Source organism: Spea bombifrons, chromosome 13, assembly GCF_027358695.1.
Source record: "Spea bombifrons isolate aSpeBom1 chromosome 13, aSpeBom1.2.pri, whole genome shotgun sequence".
Taxonomy (NCBI): Eukaryota; Metazoa; Chordata; class Amphibia; order Anura; family Pelobatidae; genus Spea; species Spea bombifrons.
Genome location: NC_071099.1, coordinates 17,700,954 through 17,728,757, shown reverse-complemented (window position 1 = coordinate 17,728,757; position 27,804 = coordinate 17,700,954). Strand labels below are relative to the sequence as shown.

The 27,804-nt window shown below is 43.8% G+C and overlaps 2 protein-coding genes and 1 long non-coding RNA gene across 4 annotated transcripts in view; 2 read left to right on the top strand and 1 right to left on the bottom strand.

Annotated features, from left to right (window-relative positions):
- Positions 1 to 4,778: 4,778 nt before the first annotated feature.
- On the top strand, positions 4,779 to 17,416 carry PPP1R1B (protein phosphatase 1 regulatory inhibitor subunit 1B). Its single transcript, XM_053453839.1, has 8 exons — positions 4,779 to 4,913; positions 4,991 to 5,073; positions 9,541 to 9,601; positions 9,867 to 9,889; positions 13,526 to 13,595; positions 14,017 to 14,163; positions 14,394 to 14,495; positions 17,190 to 17,416. The coding sequence occupies exons 2-8, from the start codon at positions 4,993 to 4,995 to the stop codon at positions 17,237 to 17,239; spliced, it is 534 nt and encodes a 177-aa protein (XP_053309814.1). The 5' UTR covers positions 4,779 to 4,913; positions 4,991 to 4,992; the 3' UTR covers positions 17,240 to 17,416.
- Positions 17,417 to 19,693: 2,277 nt separating this feature from the next.
- The window catches only part of STARD3 (StAR related lipid transfer domain containing 3), a 9,722-nt gene continuing 1,611 nt past the window's right edge, over positions 19,694 to 27,804 (top strand). Inside the window, exons 1-12 of one of the 2 annotated variants that reach the window (XM_053453679.1) lie at positions 19,694 to 19,793; positions 20,815 to 21,094; positions 23,008 to 23,085; positions 23,186 to 23,263; positions 24,157 to 24,210; positions 24,422 to 24,539; positions 25,535 to 25,636; positions 25,769 to 25,923; positions 26,394 to 26,456; positions 26,745 to 26,840; positions 27,578 to 27,657; positions 27,745 to 27,804. The exon at positions 27,745 to 27,804 is cut by the window's right edge and continues 45 nt beyond it. In XM_053453679.1, coding sequence (XP_053309654.1) covers positions 20,876 to 21,094; positions 23,008 to 23,085; positions 23,186 to 23,263; positions 24,157 to 24,210; positions 24,422 to 24,539; positions 25,535 to 25,636; positions 25,769 to 25,923; positions 26,394 to 26,456; positions 26,745 to 26,840; positions 27,578 to 27,657; positions 27,745 to 27,804 — 1,103 coding nt within the window. In that variant the 5' untranslated portion in view covers positions 19,694 to 19,793; positions 20,815 to 20,875. Of the gene's footprint in view, positions 19,918 to 20,814; positions 21,095 to 23,007; positions 23,086 to 23,185; positions 23,264 to 24,156; positions 24,211 to 24,421; positions 24,540 to 25,534; positions 25,637 to 25,768; positions 25,924 to 26,393; positions 26,457 to 26,744; positions 26,841 to 27,577; positions 27,658 to 27,744 lie in introns of both variants that reach the window. The other variant, XM_053453678.1, reaches the window with a different exon arrangement.
- Positions 26,625 to 27,804, bottom strand: part of LOC128471718 (uncharacterized) — a 1,213-nt gene continuing 33 nt past the window's right edge. The window contains exons 1-2 of the long non-coding RNA XR_008346123.1: positions 27,573 to 27,804; positions 26,625 to 26,850 (exon numbers count right to left, since the gene is read on the bottom strand). The exon at positions 27,573 to 27,804 is cut by the window's right edge and continues 33 nt beyond it. This is a non-coding gene — a long non-coding RNA (uncharacterized LOC128471718). The remainder of the gene's footprint in view (positions 26,851 to 27,572) is intronic.

Sequence of the window (27,804 nt, the reverse complement as noted above, 5' to 3'; positions counted from 1 at the left end):
TAGAAGGCAGAGCGCAACCTCAAATTAACCCTTCCTCTGCCAGGAGCGCTTGTTACATTTTGCAAGCCAATTAACCGGAAGGCTCAGTGGGAAGGCCTAATAAAGTTGCCATATGCAGCCATTTTCTACACAAGCCCGTGTTCCAGGCAAGTCACGTGACGCCTTCCATTTGTGGACATGGAATATTTAATTTTTCTCATAATTTCATAAATAAAGAAAATGAAGTCATTAGAGGAGCGCGGGCATGGCGCGTCAGAGTGTATCTTTACAGAATTGTGCTGTGCCTCTGCCTATGGAGGCGCTATGGCAGATCCCTAGAGGTGGGAGTCTTATTTGATTCAAATAATAAAGGGAGATCTATGGTGTAGGATCATCCTGACCCCATGATTCACCCCATGACATATCGCAGCAGCTGGCGGCCGCCATGGATATTATCTTCTGCTGGCGTGTAGTAGAGAGGCTGGCATGGGCCAAGGTACCACCATTGGACACTTTATCCTCTCTGGCTACCCTGTGCCAGCTCCTTGATATCATCCACAGATTTTCAATAGATTGAGATTGAATAGTTTATCATAAACTGCCATCTAGTGGTCATTAAGAGAACTGCATGCTATAACACAAACTTGGACATCCTCTAGAAATGAACCAGGAGGGGGGATTTCTCTACACAGCAAGTTATAGCTAGGTTATGAAATATGCAGACCCTTCCTTCACCCCTCCCCCATGATCCCTGCAAATCAGACAGCTCAGCAAATTTACTATTTGCCGAGTAGCTTTTTCTTCGTTTTGTCCCTAGTTCACACTTCAGTTGGAAACGAAGACCTGTGATGGAGAGTATACCAGGACATGATGTCATGCACGCTAGATGGGCTGTCATGGTTAGGAAAAGAGGGTGGTTATGGCGGCCGAGGGTGGTGCAGTGCATGTACACTACAGGCGGTGCCATGAATGGGAAGGGGGCCATAGGTAAGCAGGCCTTGGCCAGAAAAAAAGTGACCGAAGAAAAGAAAGGGGGCTAATATTGAGGAGGCAGAGAGTGATTAAAGCAGAGGTAGTAGATGGGTATGAAGATCAGTAAAGTGAAGTGAGGATAAAATGGGAAAGAGATACATTTGGTCTCCTTATCAAAATTTGCAGGGGGGTCCCAATAATCTGTTATGGCCCTAAATATGGCATCCCTGTCTACGTTTTTGGAAATGCCCTAGGTTTAAAACCCAATTGTCATCCTACCTATAACTCTTTCAAGCAGCCTTTGGTCCCTTTCTCTCCCTCCTTAAAATGCTATCAGTCGATTCTCCCCACTGCGATGCCATATGGTTGGTCTCATTCTCCGCAGATTACAAGTCTCCATTGTTCCACCGGCTGCCCACCTGGTTGCGACATCGTAGGCTGGTCTGGTAGGTTCCAGGTGTGATGGCGAAGCATTGCAGTGCCAAGGGCTGTACAGTTTGGCAATTTTGTAAAAGGATTATCTCATTTCCTGGATCGGCCACTAAAACCCTCTTCTTTCGATGAAAATAAAGGTAGATCTTCTCACAGGTCCACCGGAATCCGTATCTCCTGGCCTCATTAAGACACAAAGCCATGAGCTAAGGGGTCTCCCGAGGCCAGGAGAAACTGAAGCCAGTCTACTGGCACTCGCTACCTTCCAGCAGAACTGCTCAGAATTTCCATGGTAGGTTTGAGCCTTTTCACCATTTTCTTCTGTGAATAGCAGCTTGTCATGGGCTATGGGGCTTGAAATGTCGTTGGCAGAAGCATTTATATGTCTGGTTTCTACAGATCATGCCACACGAGGCACCCACGCATCAGAGGTCAACCATGTTTTATTCCTTTGCCATACATGCCCTGCTGGCATTGGGAACCTCGGAGTTCAGTTGCTGATATCGATCGGCGGCACTTCGTCTCGCCGTTATGTCACGCAAACTGAACGGCGTATGGCTGGCTATCAATAAAAGCTCGTATTGTACAATTTGGGCAAAAATAAACTCTACCGCTAGGCTACAAACTATGTTTATGCAGCTGTTTCTTATGAGAGAATAAAAAAAAAGGATAAACAAACAGTCCCAAAGTAACAGAGCTCTAGAATGTCACGGGTCGGACGGAACAAAAAAATGGGATTAACGTAGGAGACGTTAATAAGGAACGTTTACGTGAAACAATACGGAGAGGGCATTATATACGGATTAAATGCCACCTTATATACAGATTAAATCCCACATTATATATAGATTAAATCCCACATTATATACGGATTAAATCCCACATTATATACGGATTAAATCCCACATTATATACGGATTAAATCCCACATTATATACAGATTAAATCCCACATTATATACGGATTAAATCCCACATTATATACAGATTAAATCCCACATTATATACGGATTAAATCCCACATTATATACAGATTAAATCCCACATTATATACGGATTAAATCCCACATTATATAGGATTAAATCCCACATTATATACGGATTAAATGCTACATTTTATACGGATTAAATCCCACATTATATACGGATTAAATGCTACATTTTATACGGATTAAATCCCACATTATATACGGATTAAATCCCACAACGGGTGGCTGCGTTATCCTGAGATGAAACCAAGGACAGTCTTTACGGAATTTACTAGACTAGACGGGTCCGATGGGTCTTATCTGCCGTCAAATTCTTTTTCTATGATGGCGGAGGGATTATGCCGAGTTATAGAGGGGGCTGTATGGAGGAATAGAAGGAGTTATAGAGGGGGCTATATGGAGGAATAGACAGAGTTATAGAGTGGGCTGTATGGAGGAATAGAAGGAGTTATAGAGGGGGCTATATGGAGGAATAGACGGAGTTATAGAGGGGGTAACAGGTGGGGTTTTGGGCTATGTTTTCCTTTTCTCTCATGCCGGACCTGAATCGTTATTAATCAGTTTTATTTTCTGTACTTTTGCTTCCAGAGGAAGTGTCAGCTCGGGACACGCGAGCCAGGAAAATCTGCTAATCCCGGGTTTGGTGCAAAGAGCCAGACGCCAGGCGCCTGAACCCAAAAGGTGGCCAGAGGCCCCCCCCCCTCGTGTACCTGAGCCATGAATAATCGCCTGGCGGTTAACCCCTTCCTAACCAAAAGGTACACCGTAACTGGTTCACTAAAGGCTCCGTCAAATGAGCAGTGTTCCTCTCACGCGGGGATGTTACGAAATAACGCACAACGTTCCAAATTACCATTCCTTGCAGAATAAGTTGTTTTTTTCCCCGAAGTGTCATAAGATCTGCTTAATGTTCTAAAAGTCCCGGGGGGGGGGCGGGGGTTGTCAGCTTCGCTGTATTCTATGTATTCAGGGCAACGAAACCAAAATGGTATCCGATTACCATTAAATTATATATATCGCGAACTCACAGACGCACTATTCATACACTTACTACCCCCACAAGCTCAACAATACTCGCACAAACACACAAACAGACACAAAAGATACTCCGACGCGAGGCACGTAAAGAAGAAGCTCTGAAACACCTACAGAAACCTCACACGCTGGGCGCACAACTGCCAAAATAAACACACAGTGACACAGATCTGCAGCTGCACAAAGTACACAACTATGAAGCAAGAGGAGAAACGCAGAACAACACAGTCCCGGCAACTCATACACGTTACCCCAAAACACCTGCAAGTGCCGGACCGGCCACTCACTCCAGCCCATGAGTACTATTGACCCTTCGTTGGCGTGATATATTCTAATGGCAGTGAAAATCCCCCCGTCCCTCTTCTTCAACCTAAGCTCATTAACACCTCAGACCCCCCGCCGGGGGATTTAATAATTCAGACTTCAGTTCCAGAGCAACAGCAGGAGGCTTCCTCTTCTCTCTGGTGCCCTACCAGTAGCTCCAACCTGCCCTGCCGGTAGCCAGCGGTCTGCCCCTTCTCTGCCACCATTCTAGATTCCTGAGGGAGTCGGATTCTACCCACCATAGCTGCAAAGTTTTATCCCTGGTCCTCAACCACAAACCCAACCCTTGGGCGTCCCGTACCAGCCACCCATTGCTCCTAGAAACATGGACCCCGACGGCAGATAAGAACGGTCTCGGTCCGTCTAAGTCCACCAGCGGGCTTGTCTTATATTCAGGATCGCTTTATGTCTACTCCATACATGTTTTCACCATATCTTCTATAACCAGCGTCAGCATCCCTTCCCTACTTATATTAACCCCTTAAGGACAATGGGCAGTCCCTATACCTGTTTAAAACAATGCATTTTGAGCCCGTACATGTACGGGCTTTGTCATTAAGGGGTTAACAACAACAACAAAAAAAAGCCCACCGTCACCTGGCCCCATGATATTCAGTCCACCTCGCTTCCCCCGTATCAGCTTAAAAATTCTTGTTATATTCTCTCGTAGTCCAGCGTCTGCCCGTCACTTGTTGGTTGCTCTCATACTCAGTCCTCCCCATTCTCCCCCCTCTATCTACCTTACTTTGCGTAAATAACCCAACTATGAACTTCTGCCTGCCAAAGTCACAGGTCTATCAGCCACAGGGGGCAGGGGGGGCAAAGACGAGACACAGCGAGGGGCAGAGAGGGCCAGAGAGGGCAGGCTAGACTGAAATAAGATATCACTAGAGGAATCCATGCTATTTATCGGTCACCTCCAGGCAGGTTTACGAGGATATCCTCCGGTTGAGAGTTAATAGAGAGGAGGGAAGCAGCGAGTAGAGACAGCAAGAGAGGGGTAAAGGGAGAGAGGGAGGGAGGTACCAAGGTTATAAAGAGAGGAGGACGGGGAGTCAAAAAGTGCAGAATGACGGAGAGAAGTGAGGGAATGAAACAGTAAGAGGGAAAGGAATACACAGTTAGACAAATACCAAGAGAGGAAGGGAAGAGTCATCGGGAGGAGGAGGAGGAGGCTATCCAGGTAAAGAGCGAAGACAGAAAGAAGTCAGGGCTTTAAGGCATGCGTGCTGACTTCTGACTTCTGACCGCTACTTTCAGAAATGGAGTCCAAAGGAAGGAAGAAGATCCAGTTTTCTGTGTCGACGACCCCCAGCCAACTCGACCCCAGATCGGTGGAGATGGTGAGTGCCCGATCAGTTCTGCCCTCCGACTCAGCATACACAGATTTTATTTACTCCTCTTTATCCACCTAGAAGTGCGAAGAGAGGGAAGAGCTGATAGAAATGTTAAAATATGTGAAAGGAGAATATAAAGCCCAAGAGACAAGCATTTCTGATAAACAAGAGGAGCACTAGAGGACATTTATTTAATGAGGGGGGTAGTGGAAGAAAAAAAGGGTAGTAGATTCCTGGGATAGACTCCCAGGAGAAGTAGTACAGGCAAACACAGTAACATTCTGGAGAAACCTTGAGTATACATCAAGCCAACCTAAAGAATTCATTAGCAAAAACAATTCAAAAAGGGGCCAAGATGGGCCAACCGGTTCTTCTCTTCCGCCGCTATCTATATGTATCTATATGTATCTATATGTATCTATATGTATCTATATGTATCTATATGTATCTATACGTTGTAATGTTCTGTTGATTGATGCATTGCTTTTATACACAGCCTTCCATATTTACAAAGATTCTTCTTTTGGGTGTTAGTATAGAGCGCCGCAGACCTCAGGGGTCTCTTCTGACCACCGCAGACCTCAGGGGTCTCTTCTGACCGCCGCAGACCTCAGGGGTCTCTTCTGGTCTCTTCTTGAAGTCTCTCATGCTGCATTAGATAGATCAGCTTCTCGGAGGTCTTCTCCAGTATGGGCAATGACTGCCATGGATCAGTTTAGGGCTCGCCATCATCTTGGCAATAAAGTGACTTAGCACACGATTAACGGAGAACAAACTCACCGTGACACGGGCGGCCCTGCGTGTTAACCCCGCGTGTGACGGGCCAGCACCAGGTTCAATGCCTACTCCTTTAAAGCTTCGAGGGACGGCTGTTCACGTGTAATTTACATCCTGGTCGAAGGGAATGTTTTGCACAAACAACGGTGACAGCTAAACCTTTCCCTGCGCACAGCAGCGGGGAGAACAAGGGTTGTTTCTGTGCGGCTGAATGTGTGTGTGTGTTGGAGTAGGAAGAAAGTAAAGGGTTAAAAGTAAAAAAAAGTTGCGAAACTTGAAAAAGGGAGCAAGCATAAGGTGCAAAACAGCGCAGACGCGATGAGCGTGTATTGTGATACGATACAAATCACTATTATTGATATTCTGATACCGGTGATAGCCTCTGGCCCAGAGGGAGTTAAATGAATGGGCGGAGTCTAACGAGATTATTAGTTTTAGGGATTAATAGGAGTGCGTGCGCGAAATGGAAAGGGAGAAGAAAACTGCGAAAGAGGGAGAGATTTAGTCGGAAAGGGTTAAGAAAGTAAACCTGAGAGAGTACGTGGGAGGATTATGAACCAGCGGGGGTCCTAGATTAGGAGAGATTATATAAAATGATTCATGGACAAAATATTATATGTGATCTGCAGGAATGGTGGGATAAAGTGTATATATATATTATACGTAGCCGGATGTAGCCTAACAGAAAACTACTGTGCCCCCTTGGACCTGCCGTGATGGGCTTTAGGCCAAAATGGGGTCGCTGAACCCAAGTAAAGTCCTCGTAGACAGAAACAGTTTGGGTCCACTGGTAATGAGGCCACCCATAAATGACGTTGTTATTATTATTACGATTTCTATATGTTTTAGTTAATCTGTATATTAATATTTTCATGTAGATGTATCCATTAGAAATGTATAGCGGGGGGTTTATAAAGATACCCCCAGTGCATAAAATCACACAATGGGGCTACGTTAACAGAGGTACCGGCTTTATATGCGTTCCTGCGGAAACCACCACTTAGGTATTGCTGTTGATTGTGACAATTATTATTATTATTATTATTATTATTATTTTATTATCTTTTATTTATATAGCGCCTCTTACAATACAAATATTGGCCCAATCGCTTTTGTTGACTTTTTTGTGTCCGTCTAAAACACTTTGTAACGCTGCCACAATCACAAATCTGCACATTTTTTGTCCTCCTGTGTCGCTTAGCTGAAGATAGATGCCAGCTGCGAAGACATCTCTCGTCCTTCCACCATCTTGAAGGTGGCATAAACACTCGCCCAACGGTTTATAAACTGAGTAGGAACCGCTTCATGACGAACATATTGAATATATTGCGGGTCTTACGGGAGGGCTGACCAGCCAGGACTTTAGGATTTTGAACCATGGCACCAACATACGGAGCTACCAAGGGGACCCAAACTTCCCAACACTGGTTTAGGGTTACGCTCAGACTCTTTTGCTAATTTTTTTGGGTGGGTCCTTGGGTTCCGTATTGGAATCCACCTGTGTATAATTTCTTCATGTTTATTAGATTTTTAGTCTATAGACTACTCGTTTATAGCCATTTCTGTAAGTTTGGATGGCCGTCACAAGCTAAGCAGGTAGAGGAGATGGATGAATTAGGCCCTCGCCCTTATGAAAGGAACATATATTTAAGAATGGATTCTGTCCGTGCAGCACATATGAGAAAGCTTTAGTCTCGGAATGCCAAACGAGGCTAGAAAAAGCTTTACTTTGGGGGCCATTCTGCTTAAGAACCCCAAAAGCTAACGAAGCCCAACCTTTTTGTTGAGAAGCTGCTGTTCCAAAGGTGGTACCAGATCCATAGAGCTTCTTCTCAATAGCCCACCTTGCCAGGACACCAAAGATCTCCTCAACCGAGGCGATAGGTGCTGGGGCTTAGCCTATGACCCTGGAGTTTGGGGGGGACCCAAGTCTTGGGGACAAGGGAGCCGTTTGAAGAAGCCACCAACAGCATATTCTGAGAACATTCTATTAATTACAATGATGATGTGGCCATCCGTACCGGTAACCCACAACAAGTACAATCCGTCCAGTGCGTGAGGGACTCAAAAACAGTTGTAAGGGGTTGGGGTGGAAAAAGTAAATGTCAGGAGCGACTGATGGAAAATATACAAGAACCAACCACTTTAATAATAATAAAGAGAAGAATGTTTTGTGGCCACCTTGAGTTGATATCGTCTTGGCTCACATGATGGGGGGTTTGTGGAGCAGAGGTGAAAGAGGGGGGGCATTGGCTATGGGAGAGACGGGGAGAGACGGGGAGAGAGAGCGGAGAGAGGTAGAGGCAGTTTGGAAGAGACAAGAAAATCTCTGTTTAGTTTTCCTTTCATATCCGTAATCTCATTAGCAGATTCCTAAGGCTGCAGACGCCCTGCGAGCGGCAAACATCTTAACTGTGTGCTGCCCGGGGCGCTAAAGAGGCTTAAAAGCATTCTTATCGATCCAACGAGTGAAGAGAGACCGCGCCGCGCACGCACAAGAGCCGAGGCGGCCCCCCGTGTCATTCAGATCTCTTGGCAATGGGACTGACCATTTTCCAACATTGTAGTCGGCCCTCCATGGAGTCAGATCCCACATGAGCCGCGGTGATCATCTTTACTTGCAGATACCTGCGGGGTTGGCATACACGGGGGACATTTTGGTGCAAACATGGGTCTTATCACTATAGCAACCACTTGCTCTTTGGACCAGCTCACGTCCCATACATAATCCATACGGAGTTGGGTTTATGTGCCAAACAGCCCCACCGTGCAGCGTGCGATGGCTTAGAAGGGGTTACTCGTACCAATGAAGCAGGCAGCGGATGGGTGAAGGTGACTGCATGAAGGCCATGGCGCGTCTTATCAGCCCTGGGGGCTGCGCATGTTTCCTTTCTATCACTTCCAGTACGAGGTCAACTCGTGACTGAAGATAAGAGAGGAGCTGGCCATTCTTATCAAGGAGGGGCATTGAGGGCTGGAGTGTAAGCTCAGTGGGCCATCGAGGAGAGCCGCAAGCTGCGCTGCGAATCTCTCCCTGTAGTTTTTAGTGTTTTTGTACCGCGGAGCGGAATGTCGGCTGCGGATATTCACGGAAAATCGCTTTGCTTTATTATATGATTATATGATATTATTATATTATTATATGATATTATTATATTATTATATTATATTATTATATTATTACATTATTATATTATTATATTATATTATTATATTATATTATATTATATTATTATTATATTATTATATTATATTATTATATTATTATATTATATTATTATATTATTTATTATATATTTCTTGTATTTGTCAGTAATTTAAATCACACGCGAGCCAAATGTAATCAGAAGCGTTAGCGTGCTTTGTTGTGTGACATGTGAAGGGGCTTTATGTTTGGCGAGTAACATGACTACGCTAATGTAATAAGATGGAAATAGAATGCTTGGGTTTAATTAACCCCATTTACTCCAGAATACGCAGTTCTAGTAACTTCTCCAGATACAGGAACGCGGTGAGGGCCGATTTGCCGGTTAAAGAATTAAGACAAGAGGCGAGCATCTCCTGTTCTGGTTGAGGACGCGGTGATATGGAAGGGGGTTAGCGGATGTACGTGGATGTATATGTTGTATATATTTCATTGCCTGCTCCGGAAGGCAATTTTAAGGTTGATGTAACCATTTTTTTTAATGTTTGTAGATCAGAAGACGCCGACCCACACCAGCCACCCTATTCCGAGTGTCTGAACCCCAGTCGCCAGGTGAGAAAGATACCCCTCACTTATGATTGGCAAAGGAAAATGGCGGGGTAAACGGGCAAGAATGCTTGCAGGAAAGGGGGGTAAATCTAATCTTTGCACTGTACGCGGGTTCGAGAATATTCATGGGCTGTTATACATGCGCGAAAGAAGCAATTTGGTTATATTTTTGGTCAATTCCATTCGATCGCAAGCTCTTAGGTCTTGTTCAGGTGTAGTATACACTAAAAATCATATCTTTGTGTTTCTCCTTGCTTTTTTTTGGCAGATGAAGACCCCGCAGCACATCAGGTGAGTATCAGATCTGTTACCACGTCCCAGTCTCCCCTCTTATCTCTTAAACAAATGTTTTTGACTATTTGCTTGGCAAAACGTCTGACGATCGCGAGATAAAGGGGGCTCTTGTATGTTTTGCACGTATAGCCACTGGGTAACCGGGCCGCTCAGGGCCATTTATATGCCTGCTAAGTCCTTTCTCTTCTCTTTTTCTCTGTATCCGTAAAAGTCCTCTATTTTTTTAGTAACCCACAGTGGATTAAATATGGCTTCCTCGGCCAAGCAATGTAGACATCGGCCCTGGCATATTGACACATCGTTGAGTAAGTTCCCCTCGCTAAATGACCAAATTCCATTATTTCCATTATTTTCAGGGGTCTGCGTTGTGTTTCTAAGACCCATTGCCCTTCCTTGACCTGCAATATCGGTAGCTCTACGGGGCATTTACGATAAAGACGCTCTATCGGACTGTTTTTACAACATTCTGGATTTATTCCACATATAGGTTAATAAATATAGGGTTTCGCGACTTCTTCTGTTCCACCACACGGCCCAGGATAAGCGTCGAGTCGGTCACCAAAGTTCCGCAAATTAGAGCCACATGAGATATAAAGCCAGGCCTTTCGTTGGGGCCTTTGGGGCCAGGAGCCGGTATTATTACTTTAACATTTTAATTATAGCGCCCCAGCAGGTTCTGTAGCTTCAACGATGAAGGACAATAAAGAGTTAACAATAAACATTAATTAGCAAATAGACTAAATTAACAATAACACGAACACACAGAAGACGAACCGGTAGAGGAGGAGAAGAGGACTTCTCCCAAGTCAATGCATACTCCTTATTAACCCTTCGGTATGATGACTTGAGGCGTCTGATCAGGCAGTGAATGGGTTCAATTCTGTTCAACCTTCTTCGGCTGATTAAGCAACTAAACAGGTACCCCCCCCCAGCCTTCTGCCTGGCTCTACTACTCTACTGCCCCCCCCTCCACCCCATGGGGTGAAAATACGTCATGGAATTTGTGATGGAGGAGGAAGTGTTGAAATTCTGGGGACGGAACAAAAGGGTTTTATTTAAAGGGAAGAACGTTCTGCTCCACGGTCACACCGAGTGTGACCTCAGAAGCCAATCAAGGCCACCTCTCAGGGACTCGGCGGGTGGAGGAGGACGCGGAGATGCACAGCATCGTTATACAGTGCGACGTGTTCATTCGCCGAGTATAGCTTTTTTATATTCTTTCATTCATTATCTGCGGCTGGATCCCCAATCATTCCACACTGCGCAGTGTGCGGTAATTTATATATACAGTGCCCGGGGGTTTATATATACAGTGCCCGGCGTCTGCTATCGGAGCGAGGATAATCTATGTTATTACACGGTGCAGATATTTCTATTATTAAAGTCCCCCCCCCCTGCTTCATTATAGACATCAGGGTAGGAATTCTGGCTGTTGAGAGATCCCCGGAATCACCGGCCGGTACTGCGTGTTCTTTCAGCGTAGAAACATCATATCACAGCCCTGGATGTTTATCATTGCTTCATATAAAGTGCTGAACGGCTATCAGCGTATAAATATTTTTAAGATAAAGCTGAACAATTATTCAAATAATCAGAATTAGAATACGGACTTCTTCATGGAAACCACGATCATCACCCAGCTCACTGCTACTCTTTTAAAGGGTGACTTCTCGCTGCGTTGTGTTGCATGATTTCTGGGTCCAATTGTCTAAAATGGATCAGTCTTATGGCAAATAATCATCATGTATGAGGAACCAAAATGTCACAAGGTATGGAGAGGTCACCTTGGCCAAGGCGTCCGGCAAAGTGATCTGCACACCACACCTTGGATGGTAGGACATGGTCCCCTGGGGAAGGCCGTTGTCATCTTTTTTCCAGGAAAGAGTTAGACTTTACCCCCTAAACATACCCAGTGAGCTACAGGAGGCAGGTGGCGGCAAAATCTACCCCAACCTGCGGTCTCCTGTAGAAACCAGATTCAATGGGCACTATACTGTCCAAAATACAGTTACGGAATGGGAATGCAGAAATAAGAGAAGAGAAAGGATCCAGTCATCAGGCAAATGCTGATTAAAGTCCTTGTTATGCTAGACCACCTGGTGGCTATACGTGGAATATATTATGGTGGTGAGCCAAAATCTTTATATGAGATCGGCCGGTGGGGGTAAAGGGACAAACGTCTGAAAATGTCGGATACATGTCTTAATAAACCACGGTGGATTATATTCATGTATTAATTAGGATTGTGTTACGGACATTCTGTTAATAATCCCTGTATGGATACAATGTCCTTATAGAAAGCAGAAAAGTATAATGTTAATACATATAATCATTATACAATACAAGGTATCCATTGTCTGTAAATAGATGCACGGTATCATTATATTCCGGAACTTCACAATCAGGACCAGCCTCCCACAGCCCCAGCCTCTGTATTATTATATGATGTTGTTTGCAGAATGGCATCAGTTATTGAAGCCCCCAATGCCCTTGGAGACGCTCCAGGCTCTACGATCACCACTAGTGTCCCACAACCCTGACCTTGGCCACTAGGTCTGGCTCTGTTTAACCTTGATCGTAACCTTGAGCACCATGTATGAAAAGGTTATTACATTTATTTATAAATAGCCAGCAGATTTCATGGCGCTCTTACAATCAGTGGGACTAAAGGAGAAGGGAGGCCCTGGTCTTATGAGCTTACAATCTAGTCGGTGGTTTAGGGGGAAGTGAAACAATAGGAGAGGTTATGGCGTCTTAATAGTCCCCACCAGAGGAGAAGGAAACCCCTGTATAGCAGAGTATAAATTACAGACATAACCCTTGTAGAATACGACAAAAAGCCCATTAAGGACCTTTGCGTAGAGGTGGCACACAGCCAGTGTATACATTTACCTTGTGCCTGCAGTCTGTGCTGTCACTAGGACCTGCTTTCTGCTGCCATTCACTGCTTGGGACTATGGGTCAGAGGAACAAAGACTAAAACCTTAATTTGGCTTCAGGTTGCCTTATTGGTAAATATTTGTACCCCTAAAATGGACCAGGGCCCTGATCATCAGTTATACCTACAAAACCTAGAGACGTTCCGCACTTTGAGCTGTAGCGTGTCGCTGTTTTAGTGGTTTTGTGGAGGGCAATAGGTGGTGTTTGCCCGTTTCTGAGCACGTTTGAGATTTTAAGATTGAAGGGTGACTGAAGGGGCAATTCTTTGGCTCTAGAGCTATATGTAATCTGACTAAATACCCAATGTTTTCATTGTCCCACAGATCCTCTCGATCAGCCCCTCTTGTCTCTATCTTGCTCATTTATCTTTGTCTTTCCCCAAAACCAGCTCAGACTTTGTTGCCTTTCTGTCTCTTCTTACTCAACATGGATCCAGTTACTCAGACCGCCATCTTTAATCCATCTCTTCTCCATTAATAATGTACGGTCTCTTTTTCTGATGCTCTCCTCTCTTCTCTGATCTGCGTTGGACGTATTAATACAAATCAATTTTACTGCCAAATCTGTGGAGCGATAATTGAGTGAAAATTCTGGTTTCCACTGTGATTGATACAAATTTCGATCTATGACCTATGATTACTCCGAAACGCCCACAATCTCATCATTTTCCACAATTTATGCTCCCGAATACAGCCAGGGGATCCCCAGTGTCTGAAAACAAAGAGACAAAATCAATATGCCTACATCCCCCCTTCTTTTAAAGGTAAGATCGTTTTGGATATGATATAAAATACTATGAATTGAATTGTTATTGTGATAATTGTTTTATCCCCTGTAGAAATGGATTGTGCACTCACTTAATTAATCAGTGTCTCAGCAATACGAGTGTCCTCCAACTACTGGTAGACTCATGAAGACACTTGATGGGTGATCTAACATCATTGGAATATGAATGAGAAGTAAACATAAAGCTTTATGGACGTTGCTTTGTGCCCTGGGGCGCAGTCATGGAATACAAAGGGCCTTCCCCAAACTGGTCCCACAAAGCCGGAAGCATAGCGTCGTCCAAAATGTCTTGGTATGGGCCCTTCAGCTCACACAGACATTTTGGACAACGTTCTGCTTCCAACTTTGTGGATCTCTATGTCACTTGAGTTTCCAATAATCCAGTCTTTATCTTCCAGCTGTCCAGCGCATAGTCCAGTCTCATTTGCAGTCCCTTGACTCTCTTGGTGACAACGATGACGAGGAAGCTGAAGGAGATATTGGGAGTGAGACAGAAGAGTCCGAGGACTGCGTGATGGAAGAGTGTGGCGTGCAAACCAAAGAAGGTACGTATCTATTGACCCCCTTTTTAATGCAGCTGTTTCCGATACTATGTATTGACGTATATTGACACATGTGCAGTATTCTCCTCTAGCTGTTGGATAAATATGGGGGTCCTCATGTGACTGAAAAGCATGCTGGGATTTGTAGTTCACCAACAGCTGGTGGACCACCATTTGTCATTTCCCTTTCATAGTGCCAGTCAGAATAAATGCATGTTTTCTATGCCCCACAGATGATGGTGACCCTTCTTCAAGAAGCCTTGAGGCCCTCCTGCATCACACCCTTCTGGAAGAGAGGACAGAAGTCACAGAGCAGGAAGACAACACGCAGACTGGTACGGTGTACTGGGAATAGGACAAAGTGGGTATATATATATGTCACAGCTGTGTCCGAGTGTCCACTCAGAACCAGAAGAGAAAAGAAAACATTGAGTCAACGGCTGTGTCCTTGAAGGGAATAGAAGAGTGTCTATCAGACACGATGCATGACAATACATGAGTCTCAGATAAAGTGAAGGGTACAGTGGGTGTACACTGACATAACCGCATCTACCGGGGGGGGGGCAGAAGGGGCTTTATGGGAAAAGTATATGTGATGTACTACCTGTGTAGTAGTTACAGGAATGGCAGGGAGGCACAGGAAGAGGGAGTAATGGCAGAACTGCTTGTTCTAGAGGACAGGGCTCTAAAAATAAATCTAAACTACTTTAAATGTAATCGCCACAAAATAATAATAATAATAATACTTATGAAAGCCGTATATCACGGTGGCGTTACTTGAATTTGTCTCCTTGGAAAATGCTCCAAAACATTTGGAATCCCGTTGAGAGAAATTGGCCTTTTAGTTGTAGGTAATTTCTGTAATAATACAGAGCGAGAATGAAGGAGAGGGAATGAAGGAGAGGGAATGAATAAGAACGTCTGGACCCAGATAAGTCCTGTTTTAGCCCCTAAACCATGAAATTGTCTGTCCGAATATATCATGAAAAGAATGTGGAGGTGACGATGATCTCCGACACATTTAATCTCACGGCTCACAATGTCTCGTCTGAGATGGTCTCGCAGTCGTCGGCACAGCAGACTTTGGGCCATTAGATGTTCAGCTACCACTTTTGGGAAATTATTGGAAAAATATATCCTCTTGCAGTAAAGTAAAATCACTTTGAGTCAGACTTCGGGGTTATTATTTACCAGTAGAAGCTAATTGTTCAGGTATTGTTGAGGCACAATAGCAAAGCCTGGAGACTTTCAAAAATGGCTGACCCATTAAGAGACGTCCAGTGTGGCATCAATGTTGTTCTGCCTGCTTTTCCGCACTAGCCCAAAATGAAAGCACATGCTTATATAGGATAAGCGTGCCCTTTTATTTAAGCCCCATGCGAGAAAAGAATGATTGGTGTGCCGACCCCGGGGAAAGTGTTGAGTGGTTGCCCCTGCTGAGCAGTTCCATGCTGAAAAGGGCAGATCTTCCTTCTCATTGAGAATGAATAACCCTAATCAGGCCCAGACTGACCATCTGGCACACAGGGCAAATGACCGGTGGGCCGCTGGCCAGCAGCACCGCATACTCACCCGATCTGCAGCTGGAAATGCCTGGCCACGCATTACGTGAGTATAACATCATAACTTACAGAAGAACCGTATCTTAGTCCCCCGGCTTTCGTGAGACAAGTCCCCATTTTCCGGCACGGTTCTGGGTAGCTGCCCAACTATCCCACTTTGGCAGGCTGTGGAGATCATGGACCAGATGGGAGATCCTCTGACCTCCGTTGACCAGGAGATCACGCAACAAGTTAAAGTCACGTGTCCAGGAGAAAACATTCTATATGGCGATTCTATCTCCTATAACGGCACCATTGGCCACTCTGCGGGTCAGACTGGATAAGTCACGTATACTGCATCTATAGCTATAATGTACTTGGATTTGCCTTCAGCAGTTCTTTGTAGATCGCTACCGGAATCTCCTAAATAGTGGAATTTGGCTTCTACATTTTCCGTAGAGATAGAGCCCAGAAGGGAAACCTGGAATTCGCTGTCGCTGCCAATGCGTTTCCTTTGCTTGCGTCACATGGATGTTTCTCATTTCAAAATGTAATAATGTTGCGCAATAACATATTTTTGTGCAGTCTGCTGAACCCTATCTAGGAGCATATTTTTTTATTCTGAGATTTATTTTGGTCCTTCGTAAAAAGGGATTTGCAACCTCCTGGGAGACAACTCAGCATTTCAAATGAAAGCAGACACTCACCACCCACTTCTAGAAACCCCAGGTATCCCACTGCTGCCAAAATCTAAGCAAAAAGACTCCAAACTTCAGGTTGTAAGGACTAATTCATTTTTAGCATTTAGAAAGCACTCATGAGGCTGGACCCAACTTCAGATAAAAGGCATCTTTACACCCGCACACCCGACGCGTTTCATCCATGTAGCATCGTATGTGTAAAAGGGGACCATTCCCAAACTTCTTTCAGGAATCAGCGATACATTTCCCATCTGAGCCATCTGCTAATGGCATCAGACAGATGTACCTTGTATCCCTAAACACACGCCTTTCCCCATAGCAATAACACAATGGGGGCCGGTCTGTGCCATTGGCAAACAGACCGTGGAACAGAACACGCGTTGGCCTCAGCAACAGAGCAGAAAGCATAATTTGCATACCCCCTATTAAATCACGATGTCTCAATGAAAGGTTGGCGTAGGTCGCAGAGTGACATAGGAATTCATTCATTCATTCATACCCGCTAAAACAAAAGTGTCCCTCTTTGGCCATTTGGATTGTTGGGAGTTCGGATCGGTTACCCTTCCTCAGGTTCACCAAGGGAGGTCCACAAGAAGTCTCATTTAGCTGGGTTGTTCCAATGGGATAGAAATGCATGAACTCATACATGTGATGGTGCAGAGGTCTCTGTCTGACCAATAGAAGAAGATGTCCATCCTTGGGTAATGCGCATAACCTTGAGCGCCTAGGCCAAGACGAGCTGATAGATGAGGCTGCAGAGTGAGTGTTACCATTCTCTGTTTCTCAGTTCCAGATCCAGTGTGTGAAAAGCAAGTGGCTTCCATTCCACAGCCATGATCCCGGGATCTCTATCTCTACGGACCGAAGCCAAACTGCTGCGCCCCAAAGATTAGTGCGACCACCATCCTCCCCTTCAGAGCTTGCTGCAGCGTCCCTGGACAGAGCCTGGACAATCCTGTATATTTATGTGATAGAACCTGCTTAATCCAAGTCATAAAACATACAACTTGTGTACATGGTGTGCTTGCCTCCATAATTGTGATTGACACATTACACGTGTTTGATATGTAATTGGTGTACATGTACGCATCTGGGAGGTATTAAACTGCAGCGGCTGCCCATCTTGTGGCCAGCTTTGGTACGAGGAAGATGGCAGCGATGCCCAGGGACCTCCCGGTAGACCCCCGGGTTCCCGTGACATTGACCATCTAGTAAAGCCTGTAACGGAAATGTCACCTTCAAAAAAGTGTTAAGGTCAGGAGTTTGGTTTCTGCCCAGTAAAGAAACAAATATTGGGCAGTTACTGAAATCTGACTCTTTGTCCCGAAACTCATTTTATTTACATACAAAGAGCTCTTTCTTTACTCAAAGTTCTTGCATTTAAGCTTTTCCAGTTTCCGTATCGATACAAACAGTTACCGCGTCTGAATAAACACGCAGGCTGCCAGTTCCTTTGCCCCGGAGCTGGCAGCGACGGGTGGTGAGGGCAGTTAGTCCGGGTGTCACCGGGGACATCCTTCTCACACAAGCGCTAGGACACTGCCGTCCTATCACGCTGACGATCAAGCGGTCACGGTACATTGACACAGGGTGGGAACCGCTGATCCTCATCGCAGCCCAAATCCTCGGCTCGACCGGATTATCTTTCAAACCACGTTCACATTCCGTGTCGCTATGCGTTAAAGACGCTGTTCCACCTGCTCTGCTGAATTTAAAGTTGATGCAAGATCTAGAAACATCGTTCTTTGATCATTTTTGGCTGGGAAGCTTTAATTGTCACGTGACACTAAAGCAGGCGCAACACTATGGACATACCTGGGAACTCTCCAGTTGTCGCCCAGAGACTCCGGGGGTGAGCCATCGCTTCTCCGGGTCTCCGGGTCACTGCTGAGAATCCCCGGGTCGCAGGGGGGCCTCGTGAAGGCCCGCCCACTATACGCCCACTTCCCCTCCTACCATGCAAACGTTTTCTGTGTTTGTGGCTAGATACAAACGTTATGTCAACAGACCGCCCACCTTTGTCAACAGACCGCCCACTGACATCAGTAACCCTGCCCGCCTGCATCAGTAAACCCGCCCACCTGCTACCTGAAGGCGGCAGTAGTGGGCGCTGCCCTGGGTTAGGACTGATTTTTCTTGATGTTAAGATTTCATATTTTAGAACAAACCCCACCCTGCATACTATGTTTTTGTGATATCATTTTCAGCAAATTGAACTCCTTAGACTAAAAAAATGAAACCCTTGCCAAACATGCAGCGCAGCCCAGCCTCACGATTCTGTTCATGCATTGGACAGAAAAGGAACGCAATAATGTTCACAAAGAGTTCTTTTTCAGAAGCAATTTGTTGTGTAACGTTTCTTGCACACAAAGAGGTCTATTCACTAAAGGGAGAGTTTGCAGGAGAGATGATGTCATTTCAATTCCTTGACTTCATTGTACATTATGAGGGCCGAACCCCGGTGAGCTTCTGCTGCAGGAAGAGCTTGGCTCGCCCTGTATAATGTATACATAAATCACTGATGGTTAAACAATGGGGAAGCAGGACATAACAAGTAGTATATAACATAACAATTTAACAGAATAGATGTTTGGAGGGCCCGGCTCAAATGAGTTTACAATCTGGAGGGAGATTTAACGATTTGGTAATTTCATTATTTGCCAAAAAAACTTGTGGGTTTCCATGATTCCTCTAAAAATGTGACCCCAGTGACATCAACGAGGACTTTGACCAGGAGCTAAACTGAGACAAAGGGAAAATAACTGGGAAAATATATAAAATAAATACAAAGGAAAAACTCCAGGGAAAATATATAAAACAAATTAAAAGGAAAAACTCCAGGGAAAATATATGTATAAATATATAAAAGTGGAAATATATAAAATATACAAATGGGAAAACACTAGAGAAAATATTTAAAAAGCGAAAATACCAGGGAAAATACATATGAAAAGGAAAATACTGGGAGAAATATATAAATATGTAAAATATATAAAATATATTAAACGTCAAAATGACAGGGAAATATTTAAAATATATTAAAATGAGTAAAATACAGGGGATTAAAGAACAGGAACCGAATTATATTTCTGAGCTCAATTCATCTATATTTATCAACAAATAAATAGGATTGATTATTGCGTGTATTAAAAGTTAATTAAAAGCGGTCTAGGTGTTTAACGCTCGTTACTCTACGGGAAATCACAGCTCGTTGGGTTCTACGAACGGTTACGGCCCCGCCCACTGTGTTCAATGGGACGCGATAGCCCCGCCCACTCAGCAGGACTCGGAGGCGGATCTGGCTGGGTGTCACGAGATGCACCGTTACTTCCGGAGTTCGCTGCTTCCGGGTTGTTGTGTGAGGCTCCGGCCGGGAGGCGATATCTGAGAGGTACCGGGAGTTACGGAAAGAGATGTGACTGACTCAGTGGCTGTGACGGGAAGCTTGAGGGGGGTAATTATTGAAGCGCGAAGAGATACGGAGGGAGGAACAGCTTTTGTGAGCAGAGAAAGTGGTAATGGGGCAAAGTGATGCGAAGGAGCCTGAGGTGGAGTACGGAACCGGGGGGGACAGAGTGGTCTGTGTTGGTAGTGGGTAAGGGATGAAAGGCAGAAGGGCCATTTGTGAGTGAGATGGGGTTAATTGGCAGGGTTTGTATGCAAAAGACTTGGGTCTGAAGTGTGGGGTGTCTGAATTGTGGGGGTGAGGTTGTCATGGAAACGGGATGTTTGGGGTGAGGGGCATGGAATGAAGTGAGGCGTGATATTCTCCAGGGGCAGGTTGGCATTAAAGGGTCTGGAAGGGGTAAGAGATGGTTGTTATGGGTTGAACTGGGGCTATGGGTAGGGTATGTGTTCTGATTACCGTATAATAATCAGATCCTGCTGCGGACGGTGAGGTTTGTGTCGGGCGAATCGTGGCCATCAGGTGACTTAGAAGCATAAACGGAATTTGATGGCAGATAAGACCCCTCCGGCCCATCTGGTTTACTTATTTTGGCTGAGACCGCATCCAGTCCTTTGTCTTGTTAGGGAAGTCGGTGTGAAAGGCACCTGATGTGTGACGGAGCAGACTTTGGAAGGGCAGACTTGTGAGGTAGAATATGATGAAGGGGATAAGGGGTATGGAAGATGTTCCTTTTTATTTTTAAGGCCAGGTGTGGTTCTTAAAGTATAGAAAAGCGCATTGATGGAGAAAGTGATAGTTTGTGGACTTTATAGAAGTAAGTGCAAAGTTGTCTCTGTGGGGAAGTGTTGTGAGGAAATAAATCTGTGACTTTTATCTGGTATGACATCTTGTTTGCTTTTCTCACGTTGTGTTTTCCCTTTGCTGGTTATCAGGTGATTTTATTTTTGTGTATTCCTCGTTTTTTTCTAACACCAATATGCAACTATTTCTGTTCTTCCCACAGATGGCTTGCTGACCCGCGTCCTCCAGTTTCCGAACGCTGAATGTATACTTCATAACCCAACATGACTAAGACCCCCTCAGACTTCCAGGCTGACTTGGAGAGGAGTCTCCCAGCGATTGCCTCCATCAATTCCTCCTTCAGCCAGAGCCAGATCTTTTCCCCCCAGTACTGTCTGCCGCCCGAGCAGCGCAGGGTCATATCAGATGTTCGCAGGACCTTTTGTCTATTTGTCACCTTCGACCTGCTGTTCGTATCACTCCTGTGGATTATTGAACTGAATGTGAGTATACGGGGGAGGGTAATGGAGGTTGTGGTGGGTTACCCTATTGTCCTTGTCTTTATGTTATGGCTATTGATATAGTCTCATAATATTATATATATATAATATTAAGTATGGGAAGGTGGCACCCCATAAAGCAAAATAAGCAGAACAAGTAACGGTTTAAAACAAAGTGTATTAACATTTTGTTCTGTTTCTGTTGCTCCATGGCATGCTAACATTCATCATTTAATATTTTGAGGCAGAGATACAGAAACCTTGTCAATATCCAGTGTACCTTTTGACGAGGCCAGACACTGAAACCTTTGCCAAGTGCTGTCCGTATGCTTTATTGCGCATGTTCTATTGTAATTTCCAAGACAGTGCTTCAAGCTTGATCCATTTTAATGATTGATGGTTATTACTTTGTTGTGACTTAACAATACATGTGTGTGCATCCTCTTACCGGGGCACACATGGCTGCTTTATTGGCACCTGTCACAATTTCTGAACCACTGACTCGCCTGCTTTCATTCTCAGAAATCTTTAGAGTTGCGATGTACTCGGAATCAGTTGTGGGCAGAAACATCAACATCCTCTTTCTTATTAAACTGCAGCTGAAAGTGTCATGCTGGAATAATTTGTGGGTCATAACTCACCACCACCACACACCAAGGCATCGGTCTATATTGGTCGCATTTGCACAATGGTTAACTTATCATTTCTCTCTCCTTTGCCCCAAGTTGCTTAACCAAGTCCGTATTAAAATGAAGGGGGAATTACGCTGATAGTATAACAAAAAGCTGCCCTACTTCAAACATTGTGATGCTTTTTATTACTGTAACTCGTGATGCTTTAAAAAAAGTGATCTATTTTATATACAGCATAAAAATGACATGTTTAATTACTTTACCCTCTGCTCTACATATAAAATGACCTCATCGCTTTTATGACAACAGATTCCTTGGAGAAGACGGCCCTACTAACTCTTAGTCATCATATTCATGGGCAGCTCTGAAGAGTTATAGTGTGATTGCACACCCAGTATTGTGTATGTTTGTCTTGTTGTGTAAACAGAATGTGCTCAGGTTACAGTATTAAGTATATGAAGTGGCTCTGGCCACGGGAGCTTCTGTTTATGACCGAGCCTGTTGACGTGTAGGCGACAGAACACAATTCGCACTCCCTGTCCTTCCCTGGAAGGTTTCCAATAAAGCTGACTGCAGGTGGACAAAAACAGATTACTTGTTTGACCGGTGGCTGGACGGCTAGTCCATCTATCACTTGCGTCACTGATATAGAAGGGAAATCAAATTAGCATTGATCATGTTTCCAGCCACGGGGCAAGACATGGATAGGAAATAGTCTGTAGACAAAGCTTGATCTTCAAAGGAGCTTCGTATATATTTATATGTCAAATAGAGGCGTTGGGGTTTATTCACTAAAGTATTTGTGGTTTCAGCTCATTATAGACATTATGATATATGCTGGTAAGATCTTAGTAGTAATGGAGCGACCGTGGATAAAGCAAGGTTTAGGCATTGTGGGTTATAAGAAGTCTTACTGATTAGCTATACATGATACAGGGCCAGATTCCTTCTGGCAGAGGAATCTAACTGTCCTACATGTATGAATGGGGCAGAGGTAGCCTCAGGTTTGGGAAAAGTAAGTAATATTAAATGTTGGTTGGAAATGTTGGTAAATAGGATGGGATGGAGAGGTATTGGCAAACGGTAGCTGTAATGGGGCAAAGCAGGAAGATAGTGTTCTGCACTAAGTGACGGTGTGGTAGTTATTGTGACGGGTGCCTACCATGTAAAATAAGGCAGGTAATGTCTCAGGAAAGGAGTGCCGTGTCTACCAATGCTTTGGAGCAGTTTATTGCCGCTTAAATGTAGTGCTGATCCTGCTTTCCCTGATTCTTGCCTCCGCAGACTAATAATGGCATTAAGAAGAATCTGGAGCTGGAGGTCTTGTCTTATACTTTTGGCACCTCTTTCTTTGACATTTTTGTGAGTAGAACTCGTGTGTTCCCATAGAGCCTTTTATGATAGTTCCTTACATCCCCAAACCATCTCCCACATCATCTTAGCTCTGTCTCTCTGTGTGTAGCTTCTGGCTGTCTTCCGGTTCTCCGTCCTGCTCCTTGGTTATGCTGTATTGCGTCTCCGTCACTGGTGGGTCATCGCGGTGAGTATTTAAGGTCTTTTTTTTTCTATGTTTATTCTGATAAAAGTGCTGGTGATGGAGAGTAAATTGGGCCACAAAATACGGTTTCTCCCACTTTACAGGGTAACATAAATCTTTAGCATCACTTCTTATCCCTGGATGCAGTTACACAAAGACTGCCCGAGCCATCTCAGAAACATAGAATTTGATGACTGTTAACCATTTGGTCCATCTAGTCTGCCCCCCCCTGCTGTAAAGGTTCAAACCTTAATCACTTCTGCTAGAAGCCTGTTTCATGTATCTACCACCCTCGCAGTGTCTGTAAGTTGGCATAACCTCCCTCATCCACTGTATTTATCTACTGTTACCATTACAATATTGTTTCCTTCTTACTTATTTGAAGGGCATTAGTCAAACGCTAACTCCTAATGCCGTAATAGTAATCTTTAATAGTCATCTGCGTTCTCTTATTCTGTTCCTTTAACCCAAAATAGTACGCCATAATACTAACCTTTACCTCGCCCATATCATCCTTCCCTGCCAAAATGTGATACCCTGACCCTCGTGCATCATGTCCTTGTGCTGACGTTGCTGCTGTTTTATGCTGGGCGGTTTTGTCCGTTCACCAATATATCCTCTGTAATTATTGGCATATTGATCAAATGCCTTAATGTATTTAAAAAAACCTTACATGCCATGGCTACATATATATATATCTATCCATCTATCCATCTATCCATCTATCCAATCTATCTATCTATCTAGCTCTTTAAATGCATTTTTGTGATCACAGAACAGCCCCGGCTTCTTTGGATGGGATGTTGTTAGCCCTTCCAGCTACTGAACAGAACTGAGGGGCACTTATGTTATTTGTACCTCTGAAAGATATTTCTTAATCTGATTTGTTTCCCTAGATCACCACGCTTGTGACCAGTGCGTTTCTCATTGCAAAGGTTATTATGTCTCAGGTGAGATATTCCTCCTCTGTGTCCGGCTCAGTGGGTAGAAATCTTCTTTAGATCTTCCTTTTCGTGAAAGTGTAATAACATGCAGTAAAAGATGAAATTATTGCATTTAGAAAGGTTTGTTTTAGTTTTGAAGAGGCTGAGCATCTTGTGTTGAGAGCCAGATGTTAAACCAAATGCCCTCTGTATAATCTGTACCATCTTTTTGTCACAGCTCCTGTCCAGAGGTGCCTTTGGCTTTGTGTTACCAATTGTGTCGTTTGTGCTAGCATGGCTGGAGACGTGGTTCCTGGACTTCAAGGTGTTGACGCAAGAAGCAGAGGAGGAGAGATGTAAGTTTAGTCATTGCTACCCTTCAAGTGTGTGTGTGTGTGTGTGTGTATGTGTATGTGTGTGTGTGTATGTGTATGTGTGTGTGTGTGTATATATATATATATATATTATATATATATTATATTATATATATTATATATCATATCTATTATATTATATATATGTATATATATATATATATATCTATTATATTATATATATGTATATATATATATATATATTATATTATAATATATATATATATATATATATATATATATATATATATATATAAAATGTGTGTTTGTTTGCCAGATAAACATACAAGCTGGCAGGCCAGTTACCATTCCTGATAATGCTAGATGGAACCATGTCTGCTCTATATGTATTGTGTATGCTCTACCTTTTAAATGGTTTGGGGTCACTTAATGATCAATTAGCCTTTGAAACTTAAATTTGGATTAGAGAACACAACGTGCCATTGGATCCCAGGAGTGATGGGAGTGATAAAGAGCCTCATTACTCCTATGAAGATATTCCTTTGGAAATCATCCATTTCCAGCTACAATAGTGACCCCAGACCCAGACTGGACTGTGGACTGTGGGGTGTGGGGTAGCACACAAACTCTTTAGCATGTATTCTCAATGTCATCCTCTCTCCTCTACCTCCTATGTGGTTGTTATTTCTGGTAACGTGATGTTGATGATCCAGTTTAATTTTGCATCCAGAATAGAGATTATTTGTGTTCTGTGTTATATTGTTGCCTTTAGAAGTTATGTCTTAATATCTCTTGGTAATTTAAGCAAACATTGTACACTGTATGTACCGCATCATCGCTTCCACCTCTAGTCGTAATACGTTAAGAGGTTTATTGATTAGTTGGAGGATTTGGAGTGGACATACCTTCTATAAGAAAATAATCGTAATGTGTGACAATTTTACCTAATGAAAAGTCAGCGTTACCTCCACTTAGACAGATTTGAGAGCGTCCATGCTTTGTTTTGCACTCTGTAGGGTACACGGCTGCTCAGGCCGCGGCTATCCGACCTCCTTCCCTCTACCCGGGGGCCATGTCTGAAGGGGGGCAGTTTTACTCTCCACCAGAATCCTTTGCCGGTGAGTAAATCCAGTGGTCTGGTCACCTGTCCCGTTTCCTCTGCTTGTTCTGTGCTTGCTGTCACGCAGCTGTTTTCACTTGCATGTCCTTTTTAGCCACGATCCAGTAGTTTTGTTATCCTTATCCCAAAGGGTCTGACAACGAGTTTGATGACGACGAGGACGCTGTGGGAAGACGGGCGGTAACAGACCAGGACCGAGAGTATGTGCGGCAAGGAAAGGAGGCCATGGACGTTGTGGATCAGATTATTGGTCAGGAAGTGAACTGGAGGTTCGAGAAGAGCAATGTGAGTGCCCTTTCTTTGTGTCTCTGTAACATCTGTCCTCTCATCACCTACTACACTCTTTTTACACAATCTTTTTTTGTGCATGCTACTTTTTCATTTCAACCACCTCGCTCCTACTCTCCAAACATCTAGGACCATCCATGAACTGTAAATTTAAATTATGCCCGATGAATTTAGTCTGGTGCTCTGGGCTTGTGCCAAGGGCTTGGTTTGTTTGTTACATTGGTTACAAAGTTATATAAGTTAGTTGATTTGTTTAAATGGTAAACTAAATAAAAGTCCACGGCCTGATTCATCGTTGTGTTGTGTTTTTATTTATTAATGGTTGTATATGTATGTTTTGGTTCATGTCCCCTACAACCTCATGAGTTGTTTTAGGACACTTTAGTCCAGGTCCTTTCTGTAAATTTAAGGAACAATAACTCTACAGCTGTTATGGAATTGAATTGCGTCTTTATTTTTCCATTCAGGATGCCGGAGATGCTGTTTACACGTTCGAAATACCATTCCATGGGAAGACTTACGTCCTCAAGGTAACTTGCTGAAGTTTGTAAGGATACCAGTTTGGGTAGAGATTTTGTCTGAAGGGCTGCTTGTTACTTTTTCTAGTGAGCATGGTAGTGTTTGTATATCTTGCTTCAGAAGCTTGTTCTATTGTTGGTAAGAGTTGGTGCCATTTTGGAAGAATGACTTGCTATATACAATTTTTTTTATTTTATTTCAAAACTTTATTAACTTATCCAAGTACACATATTACATACTGAGTACTCGTATAATTATCGGCGATCCTTCTGTGTTAACCTGGCTGTGCCTACCCACAGGCTCTCATGCAGTGCCCGGCCGAGACGGTTTACCAGGAAGTAATTCTTCAACCCGAAAAGATGGTCTTGTGGAACAGGACGGTGGCAAATTGCCAGGTCAGATATGCTAAATATGGAAAAATATAATAAAAAGGTCAAACACATCAAACTTATGTAAGCGTTCTGGGTTCTGCACACCTAGGAAAAATGTAATACTTTTATATATACTAATTGCTGGCACACCGGTGATGAGATGGTGGAGTGTATTCTGATGCCCATGTGTTTGTGAAATTTGGATGGACTCTGTGTTACAGCTTTAACTATTTTAAAGCCCAATGTAAATATGATGCATGATTGATAGAAAAGCTTTGCTTAGAGATAAAAAGCACTTTGCTAGCTAGATAGCTGCCAAACGTATCGATCAACAGAACATTTTACCCTGGTAAGCAGAATGTGGGTTGGCTAGCGCAGTCTGTGGATTATTAGTTGTGCTTTTTATAATACACCACTGTTGGGTTCATTTTATTTTATATCCAGGCCACACATTAATACAATACAATATATTGTAAATCTGTAATTAGACATGTTTTTAGATAGAGAACAAGTGCTAGTAGGAAACGGTCCCCATAGCCAGCTGTTTGCTGTAGGTGAACTTCCCTCTGATCCGCTGGCCGGTAAACCAGTATATGATCCCACAATACGTTCGGAGGCCTTACATGTAGTCCCGGAATTCTACCAGGAGCAATGTTCATTTGTACTATTATTGTGGCCAATGTAGACTCGCGTGTCTACAGTTTAATAAGAACGATGTTAAAGCGAATCTATTCTATCACTTTCTGCCCTTTTCACCTTAGATCCTGCAGCGGGTGGACGATAACACTTTGGTATCGTATGATGTGTCTGCTGCGGCAGCAGGCGGTGTGGTGTCACCAAGGTGAGTCTCTCTTTTTCCCTCTTTACTACTTTATCTGTCCCGTTTTCTGCATGTGAATATTCTTTGTCCTTTATTCTTGTCCGCCAGGGATTTTGTAAATGTTCGAAGGATTGAGAGGAGGAGGGACAGATACGTCTCTGCAGGTAT

Coding starts and splice junctions, on each gene's coding strand:
- PPP1R1B (XM_053453839.1), top strand. CDS start 4,993: ATGGAGTCCAAAGGAAGGAAGAAGATCCAGTTTTCTGTGTCGACGACC. Junction 9,890..13,525: donor AAGACCCCGCAGCACATCAG/GTGAGTATCAGA, acceptor TCCCGAATACAG/CCAGGGGATCCCCAGTGTCT. Junction 14,496..17,189: donor GGAAGACAACACGCAGACTG/GTACGGTGTACT, acceptor TCTGTTTCTCAG/TTCCAGATCCAGTGTGTGAA.